This window comes from Mauremys reevesii, linkage group 13 (assembly GCF_016161935.1).
Source record: "Mauremys reevesii isolate NIE-2019 linkage group 13, ASM1616193v1, whole genome shotgun sequence".
NCBI classification, from domain to species: domain Eukaryota; kingdom Metazoa; phylum Chordata; order Testudines; family Geoemydidae; genus Mauremys; species Mauremys reevesii.
Genome location: NC_052635.1, coordinates 34,940,800 through 34,965,313, shown reverse-complemented (window position 1 = coordinate 34,965,313; position 24,514 = coordinate 34,940,800). Strand labels below are relative to the sequence as shown.

Genomic DNA, 24,514 nt, shown 5'->3' with positions numbered 1-24,514 from the left:
GCTTAAACTTTCCCTGTTAAAAATTCAGCAGCCCATTGATAGCAGGATCAGGTCTGAGCTTTCTTTTATAATTGAAACAGGCTGTCAAGTGTGGTGAGTGCAGCATGTGACTGCAGATTCTTCTTTGTTGAGTGCACACTGACCCATCACTTGGAAATTAACATTCTATTTCCTATGCATCCACAGGTAACCAGGTACCCTGATTTACATAAGGCAACTGCCTGTCATTCATTATTACAGGGATAGATAAGCTGAAGACAATACATCACTATTAGTACTGTTAGTTTCATGCAGTGTCTCATATCTTTGATCTTAATGTTGACTGAACACACTTCATACATGATGTAAAGGCAATTAAGACATGAAAGGGACTTAGCATCTACAAGCTAATTTGGTTACATTGGAAACTTCTACAGGATATAGGTATACAGTCAAATACATTTAGCATCTCCCTTGATTCCTGTTACTAAAGATGAATGGGTTAGTGATTGCTGGTCTACTTATGTCTCTCTGATATTCACACACAAGTGAATTGTCCTGATTACAATTGCAGTGTCTCTTGTTAAGTTGTTATGGGTTTGTTGGTTAGCTGGTTTGCCACCATCACACCTACATCTCATAGAGTTTTTCAAACTGCCTGATCTTTTCCTGTCCAGCGTACCTGTTGCATCCCTCCCACCTCTTGAGTGGCCACTCTCCAATCAGTCTGGCTCTTATGAATTGCGCATTGAAGTGCAGCCAAAACCTCACCATCGGGCACACTATGAAACAGAGGGGAGTCGAGGGGCAGTCAAAGCACCAACGGGGAGCCATCCTGTGGTCCAGGTAAGAGATTTTAGAATGGATGAAATGTGCAGATGGTTGGGGAGTGGGGGGTAGGGAAGCGTGTTAATTCATTTTGTAATGGAGATAACCCTATGTGGGGACATATGCAAACAGAAATACAAAGCAGCAGCAGGTTCACACTCACCAACATGTGTGAAGTCTCTGAAGCTGAGCGATGGTGAACTTCAAAAAGTCTGAAGATTCATTTGTGAAAACCTCAGAGGCCAAAGTTTATGCCAACTTTTCTGGATTAGAAATCACATTAAAACTCTCAGAGTCCTGTGGCACCTTATAGACTAACAGACTCTCCTTTCTCTCTGTCATGAGATGTCCAACAATTCCTACTTTCAACTGAGCCAGTTTAACTCTCAAAACAGCCTATTTTTGTTTCATCTCAGGCCTTTTGTGATTATTATTTTGTGAAATAACTACCTACCCCATTTTTCAACCTCAGAAATCAGTTCAATGTTGGGTTCACGCTGGGGTTTCCAGTAAATGCTCACAGCAGATCTCACTGTCTCTGAACCACTTTGCTGTTCTCTCTCACTGGGTTACATGGGCTGCCGCTATGCAGATTACATTCCTGCCAACTAGAGGGTGCCATGCATACTTCTGAATGCATCTAACCCGTAGAGTCTTTTTATTCCAGATAATAAATGCTAAGGGCTCATCCAGCTTCCAGAACAGACAGCGACCACTCCCTTTGACTTTAATGAGAGTTGGATTGGGGCCATGTGTACATTCAGATACAGTTTCCATAGAGTTAATAATATGCTCCCCATAACTCATGTGAGTTAATTTAAGACAGAACTGGATGATCTTCTAGGGGTGAGGGTTGAGGTTTTGCAAACCTCTTAAAACTATTTTTTAAATTAATTTTCCAAACTAGTTTGAATACCCAAATCTTTTTTGCCCTATAATGTAAACTCTTCCCTGCCCTGATCTGTGATTAAAAGACTTGTAAAACCTTATTGTCCTCTCACTTACATCAGTATAACTCCTTGAGTCTTATCCATGCAAATGAGAGGAGAAGCTGGCCCCATATTTTTCCAACTAAAGAGAAGCCTGTGCTATATATAGGGGTTGCAAGATCCCCCACCCCACAAAGCTTGACTAACACAGGCGGGTGTCCTGCATATGGCACTCTACAAACTGGGCTTCCTTTTTCCATTACTTTTTAGAATTTCTCGCTCCCCATTGCTTGCTCAAATCTCTCTGTTTGCTTTTCCCTTTGCTCCTCTCTCTTCTCAACTACTTCACCCTATTTTTTTCCATTGAATTTCCTTCTGTCTCCGCCTCCTTTCTACAAAGTGTCTCCTAAGTGGATAGCAAACCCACCTATCAATTGAGCAGATTAATAGTAGGGTTTAAGTGCGTTTGAAATTAGCCCAGACAAGTTCACTCCTTCCTAGTTTAATCCCTCAGCATATGCATTTTAATGTTTTGCCTGGGATATGTTTAATTCACTGAGCAGATGCTGAATCATGTCTTTATTTAATACTTTGCTTGCAGTTCCAGTTGTCATCTGTTGTAATAATTCCTTTTTCTGGATCTATGACCCCAATAGGAAATGCATACCCCAGCAACAGTTGGGGTGTGATACGGGGACAGGAGGACAATTTAAGTACACAGTACTGGGACTGATTTCAAGGAGAAGTTTGATAGCTTGCTCTGAAGTTGTAAATAGAGAGAAGACATGTTTATTGGGTGCATTAGTCTGTAGGGAAAGGGTAAGTGAGTTTAGGGCAGGACCTCACTTGTGAATTGGGATGATATAATCACAGAAACAGTGGGAGTTTTTTATACAACCTATGGTTCATGTGCATTGGAGTCTGACCCAAACATCAATGATCAGACACAAATTCTGCTCTGAGTTACACTGGTGTCAATGCATTGAAATCAGTGGAAGAACGTCACATTTATACTGGTCTAAATGAGAACAGAGTTTGGCCCCTTGTCTAGCATAAAGATGGATGAGTTAAGACATCATTTTATGGAATTTAATGACCATTCTCACTTTCACCATTAGCAGTCTTGGATAAAAGGATGGCTGAGTAACTGAGCAGTATTCCGGTGGGACATGGCAATCTTTTAAGTTATCACCTTTCTTAGTCCCCCCCCTGGTTTTAGCTAATATTGTTCAGGAAGTAAGGACAATTTTTGATTGGTGTTCCCTGAAGTTACAGTAGTATGTGGAAATGATACAAGTACATCAGTCCCAGATACAAAAATTAACTTTGATTAGCCAAAGTCAGGGCCAGATCCGTCAAACTTTCCTCTTGCATTCAGGGCTTGAACTGGAAGGTACTAAATCTTCTAGCCTGATCCAGCAAAACACGTTAAGCATATGAACAATCTCACTGACTTTAGTGGGTCTAAGCATATGCTTGAATTTAAGCACATGCGTAAGTGTTTTCCTGGATCAGGCCATAGGGCTCAGCATCTTGCAGGACTGAGACCTTGGCCCTTACAGGAGTGGTCCTTATTTATTTCGTCTGGACTGTGCTTATGTGTAAGGAACGTGAGCAAGGCGTTTAGGGCAATAAACAGCAATCCTGTATTTGGTGTACCTCAGTCTGTTGATTTAAACATTTGCCATCGCTCAGTTTATGGAGCTGACAAATTCGTGACCCAGGACAGTATGTATTAAATCATATGGCTCTATGACATACATGAGCAATCCACACTTACTCATTCCTTATGTTGCTTACAAGTTGCTTTCATTTACCTTCCCAGTGGGATGTTTATCACAGTGAAGGGGATTATTATGATATGAAGGGACAGAGGTGAGGGGAAATAACAGTGCTTCACTTCTTTCCTCTAACTGATAGCAGCCAAGGAGGGATTTACATTTCCTGGTGGAGACAGGAACAGATATTCTTAGTTTTATCATAATTTTACAGTCAGACTTAAGGATACTGAACTGCAAATTCAGAAGATTAATGTTATACTGTCTCAAACAGATGTGCTTCTGAACAGATGTATATGGGGAAAATATGGACAGTTTCTTTATGAGGATTTATTATAAACTTGGAAATATTCACTGGATTTCAGTTCAGTCTAACATAATAAGGTTCATATGGGTGCAAAGCAATATGGTAGAGTTACACCTGTATGGTTTATGACATCTGAAACCAGAGCAGGCTAGTAAAATCCAAAGCTTTTAGGTAATAAAATTTGCTTGGGGCTGATTTTTATTTCTTCCCCTCAGTACATTTCAACTTTTGTATTCACTCCTTTTTAGTTTAAATTGTACAGAAGTGAAAGAAGTAAAGCAGGCGAGTGGTGGTGGTGGTGGTGGTTATGATTATAACTAGTAGAGACTGTGTTGCTGAAAATGTACAGGAGCCTTTTAGCAACTGGCTGGGAATGGTCTATTAACTAATTAACATTAATGTTCAGCAAGTTCTCTTCCTTTTAAGACTCAAAATAGGAAGCTGATGCTGCCTGCACAGTGTTGATGAGGCTGCAGTTGTCCCGCAGTCAGACAACTTGAAACTACAGACTCACAACCACCTATGTTTGACAAATCATAAAACATGTCATTGGGTTTCCTTGGAAGGTTTTCGCTAACACCTCCCTGTACTGGCTTTTCTAAGTCTGATCCGGCATAATTCTCTTTATGGCTGTCCAAATGGTGCTTATATACGATGTGCCAAACTCACCCCACTTGTAGGAACTCCATTGTCTTCAGCAGGGTTACATGAGGGATGAATTTGTCCCATTCATCCTATTTGATTCCACCGTTAATGTCTGATTCCACCATTTTGACTATCCTCTCTCTGAAATAATCCCTCTTTTATAAATCCTTCTAACATAGGTTGAGAGAGATCGTGTGTGTGCCTGCATTATCCCACAAATTCTTTGTAAGGAGAACATTTTCCCTCTATTATATTGATTAATTTTTACGGCCTGGTGTTGGCCTACATTTTTTTTTTCTTAAATCTGTGTTTTGCATGCAAGCTGCTGGTTTTGGGTGCTCGGAAGCGATGAGCCGGCAGATCTCATATCCTTTCAGTTTTATCTTGTGGTTGATCATTCTGAGGCTGCTTCCTCTTCTTCATGTGTACGGCGCAGAATGTTTGGAGCGCTGCACCAGGGAGCCTGCACCACTGCCATGCTCCCAAGAGTGGCAGAACAATGATCTGCTTGTTAAAGCTGGAGCCACTGACAGGACAAACTATATTGAATTAGGACAGTGGTTTTCAACCTTTTTTTCATTTGCGGCCCCCTACAAAATTTCAAATAGAGGCGTGGACCCCTTTTGAAATCTTAGACATAGTCTGCAGACCCCCAGGGGTGTGAGGATCACAGGTTCAAAACCACTGATCTGGGACATTTGCTTTTGTATTTTACATTGTGTTAGATCTCTGAGAACAGCAACAGAAGCCTGTGTGTCAGGAACAAAAAATGGTGCTAGCATGATGCTGTATTCTTACTAGTTTGGCATGGTCACCGATAATGCAAGGAGGAAGTTGCAGACACCTTCAGTTTCCTCCTTGCAAGCTCCCATGAGGCTTATTGGCATTGGAAGGCCAAGAAATGGGGTGGGGGAGGATATTATTTTACATTACAAAGCCCCAGTCTAGAGACCCCACCCAAGATCAGGCCTCTGGATATGCTAGATGCCATCCGGACACTAAGTAAGAGACAATCCCTGCCATGAAGAGCTTATAATATAAATAGACAAGACAGACAAAAGGTGGCAGAGAGAGGAAATATTATGATCCCCATTTTACAGATTGGGAAATGAGGTTAAGACAGACATAACTGACTTGCCCAAGCATCACACAGGGATCAAGAACTGAACCTTGATCTGCTCAAGCTCCTCTGAAAACTCCCTCCCCTGAGTGGCTAATGATGCTGAAGTACTGACATTGCTTCATTCAGAGTTGCCTGAGGGAACTGGGTGTGCAGTAGCACTGGAGTGTGAGTACTGCTAGCCGGGCTTCTCTTTTTTTCCTAGTGCCCACAGGAAACTGTTGAAATCCTATATTTGTATGTATGAAAACTGAGTCAGGAAAAGAAAAGGAGGTGAACCCAGACCAAGGGATTTCCTTTGTATGCAGTAAAGAGATTGTAACTGTTTGATTAAGAGCATTTTGCACAGGAAAGATCTCTTCCGTTCAAAAATTAGAAGCTAAATGAAGGTGAAATTCACCTTGGATCAGCCCAAGAACCTATGGACAACCTCAGTCCCATTAAGTCCTATTTTCAGGACTTAGATAGTTTAAGTAGCCCCTTGGCTTTGTGCCAAATTGGCTTTGCAGAAGGCTGAATTTATTTGAAAAGTGAAAACAGTTTTACTTTTTGATTCAATATGATGTCCTAAACAGTTGTGTAGCGTTTCTGTGAGCTGTTAAACAGACACCGTGCTCTTCCCCAGAGGTGGCTGCCTTTTAGTAATGGGCAAAAGGGCGGCTTTTTAACCAAGTTAGGTATGTTATGTTGCAGTTAATTTGTGCAAAGATTGCACATATAATTTGGATAATTGTGCTTGCACGTGGTTAATTAGTGATGTACAGTTTACATGTGTGCAAATTAGACAAGCACATTTTGCATCTGACTTGTATGACAATCTGGCCCATGCACTAAAGCATGTCGGAAATAGCTTTGAAGCATGGGGAGTAATACATAAACCATAACTCTTTCACTGGGGATTATGCATGTGAATAGCACCGCAGGAACAGGACAAGGCACCTACAATTTAAGCTCAAACTTGGGGAAATTTTTAAAGAAAAGTAATAGTAAGGAATCTACATTTGGTTTTTAACACAAAAACTCAAGTTACTTCTCAGAATTGTACTTTTAACAAAATAATGTTCCTCACCCATTGGCATTATTTCCTTGCAGAAGAACTGTAAGCTGAATTCATGCAGGGAGCTATTGTTATTACCTAGATATGGTGGAGTCCAGCTGTACATCTCAGATTTATATAGAGCCTCTCAACTCAAAGGATTTGTGAGCAATAACTATTTAAAAGGAAATTTTACCACCCTGGCATCTTGTTGCTCTTTGGTCCTATTTCAACAAACTCCTCCCCCCCACCCTATTGCTTACGTACCTTTGTAAAGGATTGGGAAGTCTTTGGATGAAAAGCGCGATGTTATTTTGCATCTCTCTCTCACTATTAAACAGAAAGTGATTATTCTCAGTTATTCTGCCTTGACTTTTCATCAAAGACTAGTTTCCCCCTCTCTCTAGTCTAAGTTGATCTTGTCAACTGAGTGTGGTGTTAGAGTGGGATTTTCCAAAACACCTAAGTGATTTAAGAGCACAAGTAATTTAGGCACCTTTGAAAATCCCAGGGCTTACAGCAAATTACAGGCAGGAGTCCTGAGTTCTCTTCCTGGATCTGCCACGGAATCACTGTGTCCCCTCAGGCAAATGACTTCACCACTCTGTGCCTCAGTTTATACCCATCCATACAATGGATATAATAATATGACCTACTTTGCTTGAGTGCCATGAGGATGAGGCCTTTTCTGTAGTAGAAATGTGTACTACTCTAATTACACCAGTATATCTAAATCAGTTACCCATCCCCACCCACCCCAGTATGGATGCAGTTATATCAGTGTAAAGGTGCTTCTTTAAGGTGTAACTATTGCCATACAGGAAAGGTATAAGCTATAAGGCATCTTTATACTAATATAACTGCTTCCACACTAGGCTTGTACCAGTATAATGATAGTGGTAAAAATCACACCCCTTAACCATCATAGAATCATAGAATATTAGGGTTGGAAGAGACCTCAGGAGGTCGTCCAGTCCAATCCCCTGCTCAAAGCAGGACCAACAACAACTAAATCATCCCAGCCAGGGCTTTGTCAAGCCTGACATTAAAAACCTCTAAGGATGGAGATTCCACCACCTCCCTAGGTAACCCATTCCAGTGCTTCACCACCCTCCTAGTGAAATAGTGTTTCCTAATATCCAGTCTAGACCTCCCACACTGCAACTTGAGACCATTGCTCCTTGTTCTGTCATCTGCCACCACTGAGAACAACCTAGCTCCATCCTCTCTGGAACCCCCCTTCAGGTAGTTGAAGGCTGCTATCAAATCCCCACCACCACCACCCTTCTCTTCTGCAGACTAAATAAGCCCAGTTCCCTCAGCCTACCCTCATAAGTCATACTGGTACAACATACTGGTACAACTTTCAAGGGTAGACCAGGCCTTGATGTCTGCAAAGAATCAGATCCTGAAATGAAAGGCATTAGAGAAATGCAATATTTGATATTACCTAGGCTAGTCTGTAGTGTGCTGCATGCTGATGTGGAGCTCTTTTCCTGTATTCAAAGAGAGAGAAGTGACATTTAAAAGAGACTCATTCAATCAACTGAGCTCACCAAATTTTCCTCTCTCCTACTCCGTTTTTAACTCTTTAGTGATCATTGTGACTCTTGCTTTTTAAATTAATTCAAAGAAGCTACAACTGTCCAGCTGTTAATGAAATACAGAAGAGTTTGTTTTATAATAACAGACTTACTTTTTACTTTCCTCTTTGAATCAGGCATTCTGCTGTGGGTGTTCTCTTGTGGTTTCAAGTCAAAGAGGACATTGTTTTCTAGCTCAGACTTCCCTGTAGGGCTCTGACTTTTACATATATGTAACATTTAATGTTCAGCTAGTACTTTTAGGGTTATTAGTAAAACCAGACCATCAGATGCAAACATAACACAAGATTATGGGCTTGATATTGAACCCAAACACACACTGAGTGGGACTAAGGCTATGTCTAAACTGCACTTTTGTGGTTAAAACTGTTGCTGCTCAAGGTTTGAAAAAAACCACCCGCTTGAACAACAAAAGTTTTAAGGACAAAAAGCTTTTTTTGTTTTAATGACAGTGCTTCGTCGGTGGGGGGCGCTCTCCCGGCGACGAAGCTACTACCCCTCATTAGGGGTGGTTTTATTTTGTTGTGTCTCACTTCTTTTATATTGATTTAAATGAGACTGTTTGGGTAACTGCCACGAAGGCCTCATCTACACTAAGAACTTACATCAGTATGGTTACATTTATCATGGGTGTGAAAAATCCACATCCCTGAGCAATGCAGTGTAGACAATGCTAGGTCAACAGAAGAATTCTTCCATTGACCCACCTACTGCCTCTTCTTGGGAGAAGCCCTGCTCTCAGCGTAGGTAGTGTCTACATTCAGGGGCAGCTCTAGGCATTTTGCCGCCCCAAGCATGGCAGGCAGGCTGCCTTCGGCAGCTTGCCTGAGGGAGGTCCCCGGTCCCGCGGATTTGGCGGCACGCCTGCGGGAGGTCCGCCAAAGCCGCAGGACCAGCGGACCCTCCGCAGGCAAGCCGCTGATGGCAACCTGCCTGCCGCCCTCGCAGCGACCGGCAGAGCCAGGGCCGGCTCCAGACCCACAGCGCGCTAAGCGCGCGCGTGGGGCGGCATTTTAACAGGAGGGCGGCAGGCGGGTCCGGCGGGTCCGGCGGAGCCGCGGGACGACCGGACCTCCCGCAGGCATGACTGCGGCGGGTGCGCTGGTCCCGCGGCTCGTGTGGACCTCCCGCAGGCATGACTGCAGAAGCTCCACCGTAGGCACGGGACCAGCGGCACGTCTGCGGGAGGTCCCGCGAAGGCGCAGGACCGGCGCCCGGCAGCGCGAGCGGCTCAGCGTGCTGCCCTGCTTGGAGCGGCGGAATTCGTAGAGCCGCCCCTGGGCAGAGCGCCCCCCCATGGCTTGGTGCCCCAAGCACGCGCTTGGCGTGCTGGTGACTGGAGCCGCCCCGTCTACATTGGAGCATTCCAGCAGCGTAGCTATAGCGTTGGAAATGTCACCATACCCTCAGTGTGAGCACGGGTTCCAGAATCAAGTTCTATGTGTTTGCTCCTTGCTTAGCATTTTGTCTGCACAGACTGTATTGAACTCAGTGACGCAGACTCCTGCTGTGTCCAACCCACCTACTTCCCCTTCTTAGCAAGCAATAACCTTGTTCACACTCCAATCCTCTTCTCTGACTTTCTTGTAAAGATTATGGACCAGATATTCAGAACAGCACGTCATACTGAACATACATTTCAAGTCTCATTTAAGTGCAAAATTACTAGGGTAGTTTGTGCAGCTATGATAATTGTGCATGTAAATGGCCAGTTGGGCACTAAACTGATAGTTTTGCAGGTAGATCTACCTCAATTATGTGTGCAAATTGCAGCAATAGCTATGCAGTTCTGAAAATTTGGGCCTATATTTTGGGCTAATTTGAAAAATTCTCTTTAAAAGAATCTTGCCAAATATTAGGGCAGATCAGTCAATTGTCCTTACAGTTACATGGTGCTGTATCATTAGACGTTTGCCAGACACTTAACATTTCCCTACTTTGAGGAAGTAACAGTCTAAAGGTTCAGTGGAGCTAAAGAGAAAATGAAATGACTAGATATATCAAATGTAGTTCCTGTAAACCTAGAGGAACCTGCAGCTGGTTTATATGGACATCTGAAACCAGACTGGTTAAGAGGGAATGTCAGATATAACCCCTGATAGTAAAGCAAAATTGAAGGAAGAGGAGAAGTGCAGGCTTATCCAATAATCTAGGCTTCCTTTAATAACTGTGAGGGTAATTAAGCACTGGAACAATTCCCCTAGACACATGTGGATGCTCCATCACTTGAAGGCTTTAAGTTGAGACTGGATAACATTCTAACTGATAAGCTTTAGCTCAAACAAAAATAATGGGTTTGATACAGAAATTATTGGGTTAGGTTCTTTGCTCCAGGTTATGCAGAAGGTTAAACTAGATGATCATAATGGCCCCTTCTTTTAGTCTTAAAATCTATCTGTGTTAGGTAATTGTATGTATTTATTACTGTAGTATCTGAGCACCTCACAATCTTTAATATAGTTATCATCATTGGCAAATACTAGTATTCCATTTAGCAGATGGGAAACAGAGTGATTAAGTGTGTTTGGTGCCTAAATGCTATTGAAATGAATAGGTGTTAGGTGTCTAGGCACGTTTGAAAATCAGACAGTGCTCACACAAATGACTAATGAATGGATGGCTTGAGGGGTCAGCAATGCGACTATGTTTTTCTAGCAGGTTTCCTGAGAGAAACCACAGGGAAGTGAGGAATGGAGGGCTTCACAGTGGAGTTTTTGCTGAGTTTCTCATGTTATTAGTCAACTTAGTGGCATAAGCATTTCATCACACTTGGTCCCCATTTCGTGAAGCCCCCTGCTGCTTCCATCACCTGCAGTGCATGTGTTAATTTGGGTTTTTTTTGGTTGTTGATAAAATGTAACTGAATTACTGTGATGTGCATGTAGCAAAGCTGAGTAACTGAGATTTTATCACTGCAGCTTACATCCTTCCTCACCCCATTTCCACTCTGTTTGTTACTCTCGCGCACTGTGCTACGTCTAAATTACACAGCAGAGTCTCTGGGGGCTATAAACCAAGTAACTCTTCTGGAGAATGTATATTGGAGTTGGAATCTGAAGCATCATTAAAAAAAACCAAGGACTCCTTGTGGCACTTTAGAGACTAACAAAGAGGAATCTTGATATTCATCCCTTCTTGTCAACTGTTGGGAATGGGCCACATCCACCCTAATTGAATTGGCCTCGTTAGCACTGACCCCTCACTTGGTAAGGCAACTCCCATCTTTTCATGTGCTGTATATTTATACCTGTCTACTGTATCTTTCACTCTATGCATCTGATGAAGTGGATTATAGCCCACGAAAGCTTATGCCCAAATAAATTTGTTAGTTTCTAAGGGGCCACAAAGATTCCTCATTGTTTTTACTGATACAGACTAACACGGCTACCACTCTGAAAGCCGAAACATCATTGTCACTTCTGGAAGTCTGAGAGGCGTGTTGCAGTGGACTGTGGTAGTGAGGTGCTAAAGAAACATTTAACCAAGTGACACTTCACTCTCCTTCACCTCTCCCCACTCAGAGGCCGTTCCCACGCTGTGCCTTCTTATCTTTACTGAAGGCTTAACTTAGGCTCAACTCTGGGTTTTCCCCTGAACCAGCTTTGCATTCACACTCCTTTATCAGTGTTACACAGGGAGGCAACCGCCATGCCTGAAGCTATAAGGCTGACCCTGTGGTAGCTGTTAATAATGCTTATTATGCTTATTACTATCTTGAGGTGATTGCAGTGAAGCCATGAAACCGCAGGTGGACACAACAATTGAGATGTGAAAGTCCTACCCTTCCTTCCCATAGGCCCCTTCTCAACCAGAAGTGGGCTATCATTCTGCCTCTGCTCAGCTTCCTCCTCCCCTCTGCTCAGCTTCCTGTTTGCAGTTTCTCCAGCGTCACACACAGCTCAGTGTTGCTGCAGCCAAGAGCTCAGCTGAAAGTGGGGAAACTGAGGCAGCTACAGAGTCCTGCATAACATGTGATTCCCATCCAAGGGTGGGAAATGCCCAAGGTATGTGTGTGGCAGTTCTGAAGCCATTCCCTATAATAGCGGACTCTTTTCCTAGGATATTGGGGGATACTTAAGGCAAGGTAGTCTGACTTGCAGCTTACACGGAGACAGGCCAGAGAGAGAATAATCCCGTCCCTGAAGATGGCACCTAGGGTTATCACAAAGAGGGGAGAAAGTTTCCACAGCCCAGGGTTGAGACAGACCCTTGGAGAGGGCGTGCCAAGAAATGAATTCTGTGGCTGTAGACCATTTCTTCCCACAATCCCTAGACTGGGCAGATAAGTTGTCCCACCCCACCCTGTGAATGAAAGCATAGGGCAGCACGCTGAATTGCAGGCTATGAATCTTGGGATGCTCTACTGATTGACAGGTTTCAGAGTAGTAGCCGTATTAGTCTGTATCCGCAAAAAGAACAGGAGTACTTGTGGCACCTTAGAGACTAACAAATTTATTGTAGCAAATTTATTGAGCTGTAGCCCACGAAAGCTTATGCCCAAATAAATTTTTTAGTCTCTCAGATGCAACAAGTACTCCTGTTCTTTCTACTGATTGAAATATCCAGATACAGCACAAGTGTGGAAGCAGGCCCAGGGATGTGGTCATGCTATCGCAGACTAGGCTAGCATGGGTTACTTTTCTCCAGGATTGCTTACCCTGTGCTTAACCAGTTAGAGTTGCACCCGTGGTGAATTAGACCCTTTGTGTTTTACTTGAGACACAGAGGATGTGTATGTTGTTGTTTAAACTTTTTATTTTTGTCATTAACATACATGAACAGAAAATAGAATCCCTTAAATTATACCGTTTAGCCTTCTTAACATTAAGTAAATTCACATTTCCACAGAAGTATAATAAATCTTATCCATCACGGTAAAACAATACCCATATGTCTCACCTATTAATACACCTGCAAACCCATAACCAGCTGCTACATATGGCTCTTTATATAGGAATCAACTACCCTGTTCCATTTGAGTCTATTCCTCAGTAACTTTCCCTTTAAAAACTCATTTGTGTTGGTCGACCTCCTACAGTTATCTGTTTGTTTGGTTTGGTCAAACTCCGGAAATGATAACCAAACACTAGACAATCTGCTTGAGAAGATTATGTTTTCACTTCACCAGTGCTTGAAAAAGGAGCGAATCACATGCTAGCAACCAGGGCCAGCTCCAGGCTTTTTGCTGCCCCAAGCAAAAAAAAAATAATTAAAAAAAAAGCCGGTGTGCTGCCCATTGAAAAGTGCCGCCCCCAAAGGGCCAAAATGCCACCCCTTGAAAATTGCCGCCCCAAGCACATGCTTGGAACACTGGTGCCTGGAGCCGGCCCTGCTAGCAACAGCAAAAAGCATTTTTCCTCCCCTAAACAGTACCAATGACCCCATGTAGGTGTGAAATAGAACTACACAGAAGTGCACTGGCTCCGCATTTCGGTCTGTAGTTAATAATAACGTACACTGTGCTTCTCTAGCACCTTTCTTTAGAAGTGGTCAAAGTACCTTGGAACCATTGTCTCAAGACAGTTTATCTACACAATGGAGAGGAAAGGGAGGCACAGAAAGACATAGGGCCTTGCCCAGGGTCTCAGAGTAAGTCAGCGCCAAAAGAGTCAAGAATAGAACCTATAGGTCTCACGCGCTATCACTTGCTCTAACCACCACTCCCTATTGCCTCCTCGTCGCCAAAGCTCTAGTTTAACCCAGTACTGTCTCTTTAGGGACCAGAAAGCCCAAACACTTGGGGTCTGAATCTCATTAGAGAGACATTAGCGTAAATGAGATTCAGGTCCCTGGAATGTTAATAAAATCGCCTCAAAATAAAAAACATAAAAATGAGCATAATAAAAAGTCCCCATTTAGCAGAATCAGATGTTCAAATGATAATCGTTTGAGGCCTTTTTAGGCTGCTTCGTTAAGTAGTAAAAAGAACTAGGGAAGAGAGTTCCTCTGGCTTGTGTTCTCTTGGAATGTCCCGACTACATTACATTGAACAAAAACATGTGACAAGTTTCCCCTTTATTGCTTTAACTAAAACAAGCATGCCGACTGCTATACGATCCCGTGGCTGGCTGAGGCCTTCGTGCTTAGTGACAGCTACTGATACCCTGGTCTCCATGGGACAAGAGAATGAGGCTTTCAGTTCAGGTTGGAACATTTGTGAATAAAGGTCTGCAGGCATCCTTGGAAACATTGCAGTCTGAGAGAATGAATGATTAGTAGGTGATTAGACACCAAATGTAAAATTCTTCCTCCCAGGAGATAAATTCAACAGCCAAGACGGAAAATGTGAAGCAAGCAGGAGGTACCTAAACAAGTATATCTTCAGCCTGTCTCCTCAGTAGTGTCCTAATGTTATTTTTCATGTAGCTGAGCATTTTAATAGACACAGGGAAGGTGAAGAATTTGGATGGGGAAATAGTTCATTGTTAAAGACTTTGAGAGCCATTGGTTTCACTTGGAAACCCCTCTCTATGTCTAAAGGGGAGTATGGAATTTAGCAGGCATGCAGATCCAATTTGAGCTAGCGGGAGCTGCAAGCTGAAATCCTATGCTACTCCTTGTAAACTTAGGAGAGAGCTTCTAAGTGTTTTCTTATCTTTTCGTGTACAGCAGGAAAAGGGAAGCAGTAGGCGGAAGCGATTTCTCACGCTGCTTTGTATTTACTTCTAACTGAATGTAACCAGCACAGGTCTGTTTTCCCAATTTTTCACCAGAGGCTGATGAATGTCTCTCTGAATCACCAGTGCATTATTTTAAAAGCTGACCACAAGTGTGCGCGCACGCGCGCGCACACACACGCATACACCCTCATTCAGAGGGAAGCTGAAATGACTTCCATAGGGAGATGCCAAGTAATATGCAACAGTTAACAGACCAGCCCTCAGGTTGTGGTGAACTGAAATGAGCAAGAGAGCTGATTAGTTTCAAGCAAACAAAATTGGCAGGTTTCAGAGTAGCAGCCCTATTAGTCTTTTGCAGTGATAATCAAGATGGCCCATTTCAGACAGTTGACAAGAGGTGTGAGGATACTTAACATGGGGAAATAGATGGGCCATCTTGATTATCACTACAAAAGTATTTTTTCTCCTGCTGATAATTGCTCATCTTAATTAATTAGCCCCTTAGAGTTGATATGGCTATGTCCACTTTTCATGTTCTGTATGTATATATATCTCCTTACTATATGTTGCATTCCATGCATCTGATGAAGTGGGCAGTAGCCCACGAAAGCTTATGCTCAAATAAATTTGTTAGTCTCTAAGGTGCCACAAGTATTCCTGTTCTTTTTGTTTTTGTTGTGTGGTGTGTGGTTGCTGGTGAGTACTTGCTTCAGGTTGGGGGGCTGTCTGTAAGCAAGGACTGATCTGTCTCCCAAGATCTGTGAGAGTGAGGGATCATCTTTCAGGATAGGTTGTGGATCTTTGATAAGTAGGTTCAGTGAATTCATTCACTTATTTTATACTTTCCTTCTGGCAATGGCTTGCATTGTCTAGACAGGAAGATGTAGGTGATCAGCTTTAAAGATGCAGCTTTATCCCCCCACAGGAGAGAGAGGCCTGCAAATTTGGACTAGGAGAATCTCTGCTGGGATGAAGGGGAAACAAACATTCCCCACGACATTCACTCTGTCATGCAATTTGCGCTTCTATCACATGGGGCCAGATTTTCTGTGGGCCTCCCAAAAGGTGCCCACAAGATTTGCAGGCGTCTCCATTTTTCTTAGTGCAAAACTCATCACAATTTGCCTGCACTCAGCAGTCAGCCAGGTGTGTAATTTTCTAATGTGCAGGTGCCCAAACAGAAGCCCACTACAAATTTGGCCCCAAAAGTCTACAAATTAAAGACGACAAAAACATCAAGTGACAAATGCTGACATGTAATTAGTGCAAGGCCAGGAGAGCGGAACGGTGTCAGAAATGGTTACAACTTCATTCTTGGAATACCAGATTCATGTAGAATTATTTTAGTGGGATCTACTGCACTGTGCATAGCCATGGGAGCTAGGAGCCCCTGATTTTCTTAGCCCACCTCTGTTACTGATTCACTGTGTGACCATAAGCAAATCACTTAAATCATCAGTTTTCCCATTTGTACAAAGGGGCTACAACTCACAGCTCACAACAAATATAATACGAGTGGTGTCTTTGAGGGGGTAAATCTCTGCTGTTTATAAGCTGTATGGTGGTCAATGTAAACTTAAATCAGTAAATATATTTCAAAGCCGGTCCAACTAAATTCCCTATAGACACAAATACATGTAATATGTATATGTGAGCACACTTGGAACACTCTAGGGAATTTACCCCTCTATCACTGATGTACACTATAAGTTTATCGTGCAGTTTTCAGTTGCAGTAACTGAGCAATGTTAAAGGATTCACCCCTTGAGTCTCAAGTGTTGGGCTTTATTCGGAGTGCACTGCATTACACTTTAGAGATGAGGTTGGGTTTTCAGAACCTCCAAAGTTGAAGGGTATTCAGAACTGGGATTTTGGTTCAGCCAAATATTGGGACAAGGGCCAGTGCAGATCTGGATCTAGATTTGAATTTCAAATTCCCTCTTAAAGGTCTGGGGAATTTTGGATCTGTGTTTACATCCATTTGTAGGATGTACTGGTCCATTTGTTTAGAATGGCACAAGCAAAATTTCATGTTCATTTGCTTGCCTAATTTGTGGTCACAGTTACTGCAATTTTGTGTGATAATTGTGTTTCCAAATGGCTTGTTGGACTTCTACTACACATACACACAACAGTGGTAATGTACGTGCAAATGCACAGAGTTTTTGCATTTAAAATTATGGGTGTGCAGTTCTAAAAATCATAATGCACTTAAACATAGACATCATTTTAACTGATATTGATACAGAGATGCAATGTAGAATACATGAATGAACCTTGTTTATGAAGCGGTGAGTCAAATCATGCCACAAATTTCCATTTTGTTTATAAAACCCAAGTGCTGCAGCAAACCAAACAAGAAAAGTCTCCTTGTTTTCTGAATGATGTTATTTGTTTATCTGCCAAAGTGCCTTGCATTTCCTCAGGTCACAGACCAGCCCATGTCTGACTATGTTAATATTATAAGAGTTTTATGCAAAAGCAAAGTTGTTTTAAAAAAAACAACTTTTAAACTAAAAGAAATAGGATCTTAAAATCCCAAAATAGCGTATGGAAAGGTACACATCATGTCTGGCTTCTCTTTCCCCTTGTGGCAAATGTGACTCAAAGGAGTTGGTTTTTCTCCAGCCCAATCTGTATATAGTTTGGGGGAGTTTTATTGTGAATAGCTCACCTTATAATACCCCCCAAAATATCCCCTGTCAGGGTTTTCTAGTCATAAATCATTCTCAGCTTTCAGTCTCTATCCTGAAATCCAGAGTAAAAATTAAGCTGGGTCAACGCCTTGTCCTTGGGAGATGATCCTATATTCAGAGTGGTAGTTGTGTTAGTCTGTATCAGCAAAAAGAACAGGAGTACTTGTGGCACCTTAGAGACTATCAAATTTATTTGAGCATAAGCTTTCGTGGGCTAAAACCCACTTCATCGGATGCATGCAGTGGAAAATACAGTAGGAAGATATATATACACAGAGAACATGAAAAAATGGGTGTTGCCATACCAACTATAACAAGAGTAACCATTTATCAGCAGGAGAAAAAAAACTTTTGTAGTGATAATCAGGATGGCCCATTTCCAACAGTTGACAAGAAGGTGTGAGTAACAGTAGAGGGAAAATTGCAAACTGGACACCATTAAATTAGGCTTGAATAAAGACTGGGAGTGGATGAGTCATTACTCAAAGTAAAAACTATTTCCCCATGCTAATTTTTCCCCCTACTGTTACTCACACCTTCTTGATAGACCTTCTTACATCTGTTGTCAATGTATTGCACTGAACTGTGTCTGGGCTTGATCCAGTAACTCTTTTACTCACACAAGTGATCCTTACTCTCTGGGACATAAGTTTCATTGACTTCAGTGGGACCATTCATGTGAGTAAAGGTTGCAAGATTGGGACCTTAGGTTGTAAGATCTCTGGGACAAGGATCCTGTCTTCATATTCATGGCAAATATGTGCTATGTGAATCATAATGTATCAGAGGACTGTGAGTGTTACTTTACATTTACCATACCAGGGGAAGGTTGCCAGCAATGCATTGATGCCGCATGTGGTCTCTTTCCAGGGGGGGTGAATTAATCACTCTATGCAAAGATACCTCCTGCTGACTGGTGAAAAGAAGAAAAAAGATTTTGGCCATGAATTCTATTAGCTTAATGGTTTTGTTCTCTGATCTTCCAGTGCTGTTTGCTTTGTATAGCTTCATCAAGGTTTTGTATGCGGACAAAGTAATTGAAAACAAATTTAGCATGCCTCAGGCCATAAAGTTCCCTTTCAGCTAAATCCCTGGCTATGTGGTAGATATGTCTGTTTTTAATTTTCAGTGATGTGAGAAATTTCAGATGGTTTGATTAATAATTTTTGAAGTTAATAAACAAAGATATATATTCCCTGGTCTCTGGCCGAGAGAGAAATTCTAGCTCTGTTTTACTCATCTCTTAACAAATGTACTTAAAAAACTTGTATTCGTTTATTATTGTTATTGTTATTATTTCATTATCTGTCTTGCTGTTGCACCCAGGAGCCCAAGTCTTGGCCCAGGACCCCAGCGTGCTAGGTGCTGTACAAACACAGAACAAAAAGATGGTCTTTGCTCCAAAACCCAGTCTGAGCAAAATAGCAGTATCCCTCCTTCTGTCTGTCTGCTTAAAAAATGGCTGATGGGATCAAGCAGCCAAGAGCTTCCACTGTTACTTCCCAGATTTTTTTAAAGATTGCAATCAAAACCAATACTGAAGCAATATGGTTTCTTATCTCCACTGAAAATCAAAGAATAATTACTCATGAATCTTTTCTTAGATGTATTCCATGTATAACAAGGTCTCCAGAAGATGCTGCTGGGGAAAAAAAATCCCATTTACACGAGTTGAGATGAACTGGTTTTAGTGTTGTGCATATGTCTTAATGTCTACATGACTGAGGGCACTGGGAGTACAACATGTGCTAATAGATTTGATTTCTTGACAGCTTCATGGTTACATGGAGAACAAACCCCTGGGTCTTCAGATCTTCATTGGGACAGCCGATGAACGGATACTTAAACCTCATGCTTTCTATCAAGTCCATCGCATTACGGGCAAAACTGTTACCACCACCAGCTATGAGAAAATCATAGGCAACACCAAAGTTCTAGAGATCCCCCTGGAGCCCAAAAACAACATGAGAGCAACGTAAGGATGCTATTGCAGCAAATCTCTTATTACTATGTGAGATAAGGCAGAATTGGTATGTGTTGTTTGGAGAGGAATCACTTAAATGAATCAACATCCTGTGCTGGGGATAGGTTCTAGATTTTTAGGTGTGAATATAACTTATACCACTTAAGGCCCCTTTTATGATGCCAGAGTGGCATAAATGTTCTCAGTGTGAATAACTTGGGCTTGGAGAATTTATGATGGTGTTTCAGGGATGGGAGAAACCCTGCAGCAATGAATAGTGGTATGAACTAGAGGAAATGTGTAAATATTGTGCAGCGTGGTGAGGGACATATGATATGTGGGGTGGATTAGGGGTCACAGGTAGATCTTATCAGCTGTGCATCATCTGGTGAGAACTCAGAATTTGGCAAGCCATGTTACGATCCACAAAGTCTCCCTTTTTTGAAGAGAGTAGCAAGAGTAGATTTGGAATCTAGAGAGCCTTGCTGATGTATCTCAAAGGTACAATGCTAATAATAATACCCAGCTGTTACATAGAACTTTTCATCAGTCAATCTCAAAGTGCTTTACAAAGGAGATCAGTCGCATTACTCCCACTTTTCAGGTAGAAAAACTGAGTGAAGCCTCTTGTTCAAGGTCACCCAGCAGCAGAGCCCAAAGTAGAACTCAGATCTCCTGAGTCCTCAGTCCAGTGCTCTATTTACTAGGCCATGCTCCCTCCCCTTATATTTGTAATATATAAATAGAAAAGCCAATCTTAAATTTCAGCTTGAATATGTTCCAAACAGCTATAGGGCTAGTCCCTTTCTCTAAACCATCCACCATTTTAAATGGATATGGACAAAATTGGTAGAGGCTCAAATCTTACCCTGTTTAAAAACTGTACCTTGTCGCAAAATCCACACGCTTCTTCTGTTTTTTTCTGAAACAAATGCTCCATCATCCCTTTCTCTCCTCCCACCTCAACATAAATAAAGAAAAGCCAGCATCCCAAGCTTTAAACAAACCTACAACCAAAATGAGGGTAAACTGCCACTCCTTCATGAGCAACCCTACAATAATAAACTAATATGCATGGCAAAAAATCATAAACTACTATAATGGCCAAATATTTTTTGTAGGAAACAGATTTCAGGTTCAAGTCTCCAAACTGTTGATGTTAACTTTATAAGAATAAAACCTGCATTTAAAGCTGAGGTTAAAATACCTTTTTAATAGCCATGCTTCCTGCACCACTTAGTAGTACAGTCTGAGGATCTCAAATGCCTGGTAAGAATTCTGTTGTGCAGGGAAGAGTGATCACTATCTTACAAATGGTGCCCAGAAGGAACATTACTTGCCAAAGTTGCCAAGTATCACGGCTGGAATTAGAATGCTGACACCCAGTCCTATGTTGTAACCCCTATAATACATCATGTATTTTATTTTAGTTTTAAGTTTGTTTATACAAATTTTCAGGCGAATGTGCATGCATTGTGTGTCTCATTTGACTGTGCAGTTACCCTGATTACATACACATCCTATCTACTCTATCTATCTATGTACGGATACCCTGTTAATTGTCATAGTATCTGAGCATTGCACTTGCTGCACAGTTTAGGTGTGCAACTAGCTATCCGCACACACATAGCAGTCCCAAATCAGATGCACAACTGCCTAGTCATGTTGCTGAAACCTCGGACGTTTTAACTGTAATACCTGTATTACAAAAGGAAAGAGAATTCAGGGCTTCTCTTATCTTTGCTTCTTCAAAATCATTGAGGCAAAATGGTTTAGCTCTCTTTTGTCTTTCAAATGTCTTTGAAATGTTTGAGAGCAGAAACACTGACATACACATACCCAACATGGCTTCTGTTTGTTTGTCAGCATTGACTGTGCGGGGATTTTGAAGCTGAGGAACGCGGACATCGAACTGCGGAAGGGGGAGACGGACATTGGTCGGAAGAACACCAGGGTGCGGCTTGTCTTCCGTGTGCACATCCCTGAATCCAGTGGCAGAATAGTCTCTTTGCAAGCGGCATCTAATCCCATCGAATGCTGTAAGTTGCCCACTACCCATCACATTTCATTGTCCTTATAAACCAGAATGCAGTAAAGGGAAATTAGCACATCCCACGCAGTGTACACATTGTTTGGCAAAGTGCAGGTGCTCTGCCTTTCTCACTGGTTGACTCCAGATCAGGGGCCTGGTCTCGCAGCTCTCATTCATGTAAGCTATCCTTACTGATGTATGTAGTTCCATTGAAATTCGAGGATTTCTCAGTGAGCAAGGATTGTTCAGGCATGCAGAGTTGCAGCTTCAGGATCTAGAGATGTACACGGGCTCCAAATGTCAGCATATGGCAGAATTTGGCTATAGAGTTTGTGTCTCAGGCAGAAGCATTTAACTTTGGGAGTAGGAAAGGCTTTATAGTAGGATTTTCAAAAGTGCTTAGGTGCCTAATTCCCATCAGGCATTTTTGAAAATCCAACCTAACGTTAGCTCCTTGTTGCTGGATCCTTCTGACTGATAGGTCATCCTCTTTTCTGCATCTGTGCTCATGTAGTGGCTATATGTGTGTGTGTGTGTTTAACATACCTACCTAATATACGCCAGAGACATTTTTTGCATCTAGTACAAAGATGCCAGAAGGAAAACTCTGCATCCAAATGTTCACAGACATTGGGATGTTTGGAATCAGAATCCAGATCAGAGCCTAACTTTGTGGTTAATCTCTATTTCTATTATGGATTACCCTAATCTGCAGAGCTGAAAATCCCTGAGCTGTTGGTTTGGGGGTTTTGTTTTGTTTTTTGTTTTTTTTGAGGGGTGGGAGGTGTTGAAGGAGAGTATGTACAGTGGAGATCTGGATTTGGAGCTTTGGTTCATCTTCGATAGCTATTTAATTTATCTAAAAGCTTGGAGGCACAGCAGAGGTGCACGAGAACAAAACAGGAAAAGCCCCTGGTTTTCTGGTATTCCCATGATGGAGAACATAACAGAGATGGAGGAAAGTGTATGAGTTTGATTCTTTAAGGACTAGATCCTGTAAGATGCTGAAAAGCCCACACCTCCCACTGGTTTTAATGGGAGTTAAGGACACTCAGCACCTGACAGGGTTGGACTTTAAGAAACCATAGGCAGTGGGCCATGAAAACGTCTCTCATAAAGTGCACCTGAAGTGGGCTGTAGCCCATGAAAGCTTATGCTCAAATAAATTTGTTAGTCTCTAAGGTGCCACAAGTACTCCTGTTCTTTTTGCAGATACAGACTAACACGGCTGCTACTCTGAAACCTAATCCTCAGAGTCATTTCTGGAAGGGCTCCACCTACTTATCTGGCCTATGCGCATCCTGTGATACTTTTTGTTGGTAATGGGAGCTTTCTCGATTGTTTGGGGATTTCACAAATACACCATGAACAGTTTTCACTCCTTGTGCTGCATGACTCATGCCCGTGAACAAAGACCGTTTTGTAATAAGCCATGTGAAGGAGGTTACTGAAGAGGCCACCATGTGTTTTATAATTCAGAGGCAGGCTCTGTTTAGAGCAATTAGTGTAAGTGTTGCGGGGGAGGAGAAGCAGCTTTGTGATAAGAAATCAAGTGTTACAAATATTAATTTAATCGTGGTGTTAGCCGGTTTGGAGAAGAGCAGCAAAAGTGACTAGAGTGGGCAAGGGGAAGGAAGATTGGTTGATGAGGAAAGGTTAGTGGAACTTTACATCTCCCTAGTTACTTTCATCTGAAGAGATCGGAGATCAAAGCGATCAAAGGTATCAAAGCAATTTTCAAAATGATTTAAGCTTCAATGGACCATTGTGAGCTAGGTAGGGTAAGTCTTACACTCACTTTACTGAGAGGTTAAATGAGCACGGAGTGGTTAAGTGACTTGCCCCAAGGTCACACAGTGAGTCAGTATCTAAGCATAGAACAGAACTCAGGTGTCTGGGCTCCCAGGCTCCCGCCCAAAGGACAATGCTTTCTTTAGAAAAGAACACAGGCTGAAGTTTTTTAAAACCATCCATAACTGTGCATTGAATTTGTGCACACAGTCAACAGGACTGTAGGAGTCAATCAGGTAGCTGGCTATTTGCATACACCATTTTGCACATGCATGTTTAATTTGCCCGTGGAATTGCTGCAATAGCACCTGTGCTATTTTGAAAATGTCGGCCTGCTCAACTTGGCTACACATTTTACTCTGGTGACATGATAACTTTTTACAAATATTTGAAGGATGTAGACTCCGAGAAGACCGAGGTTGGCCCAGTTGGCTTATTTCTAGGATTATTGGACTTAAATTGAGCCAAAGAAAATTTAGGTTCCTATTATAAATAACTAAAGTACCTGTTGGGAAAAATGGATTTGTTTCCCCAAGGAAAAAAGAGAAAGCCCCTTCCCCTGGGAAACAACGCTGGCGGGGACAAAGCACTGTAATGTATTTTAGGGAGCCATCTTGCGTTGGCCTGATGGGATGGACTAGATAATTAGGAATAATAAGTCTTTTCCATTTCTAATGTCCGGTATTTAATTATCAATGTTTACAAATGGCAGCACCAGTTACTAACCTCAGCCTAGTTCTGGGAAAACCAGAAGCATTAGCAAAGCAGGTAAAAGCACACAATAAAGGAGAAAGCTGTGTTCCGGCAGACTTGCGCCTTCTAGCTTCGTCTAAGATTAGCTCTGATCACATGGTCAGAATCACAAAGTGTAGAGTCACCATGGATGCCGCAATCCAGGATACTTATTGGGTCAGATCCTCATCCCTACCCCACCCCCACATCTAGTATTTATGTGGTTTCACTCTTCTGCTATTTTTTCCCTTTTGCCACTTGGGAGTCCTTGTCCATGATAAACCCTCCCGTAAGACCCACCATATCCAGCAGCAGTTTAAAATGTCTCCAAGGGGAACATCATTATGTAGCAGCTTCAAGTGAACTGGTCATTTGCTCTGCCTGGTGTGACAGAATGCTGGACTGTTCACCTCAACAGAGGGCTGAGCCTGCTTAAGAACTCCCATTGGTGTCA

General features: G+C 42.2%; 1 protein-coding gene across 6 annotated transcripts in view; it reads left to right on the top strand.

The window, feature by feature from the left end:
• The window catches only part of NFATC2 (nuclear factor of activated T cells 2), a 131,473-nt gene that overhangs the window by 30,220 nt on the left and 76,739 nt on the right, over positions 1-24,514 (top strand). For all 6 annotated transcript variants that reach the window (XM_039498322.1, XM_039498321.1, XM_039498325.1 and 3 more), the window contains exons 3-5: positions 657-825; positions 19,315-19,517; positions 21,372-21,544. In XM_039498322.1, the coding sequence (XP_039354256.1) occupies positions 657-825; positions 19,315-19,517; positions 21,372-21,544 (545 nt within the window). The remainder of the gene's footprint in view (positions 1-656; positions 826-19,314; positions 19,518-21,371; positions 21,545-24,514) is intronic.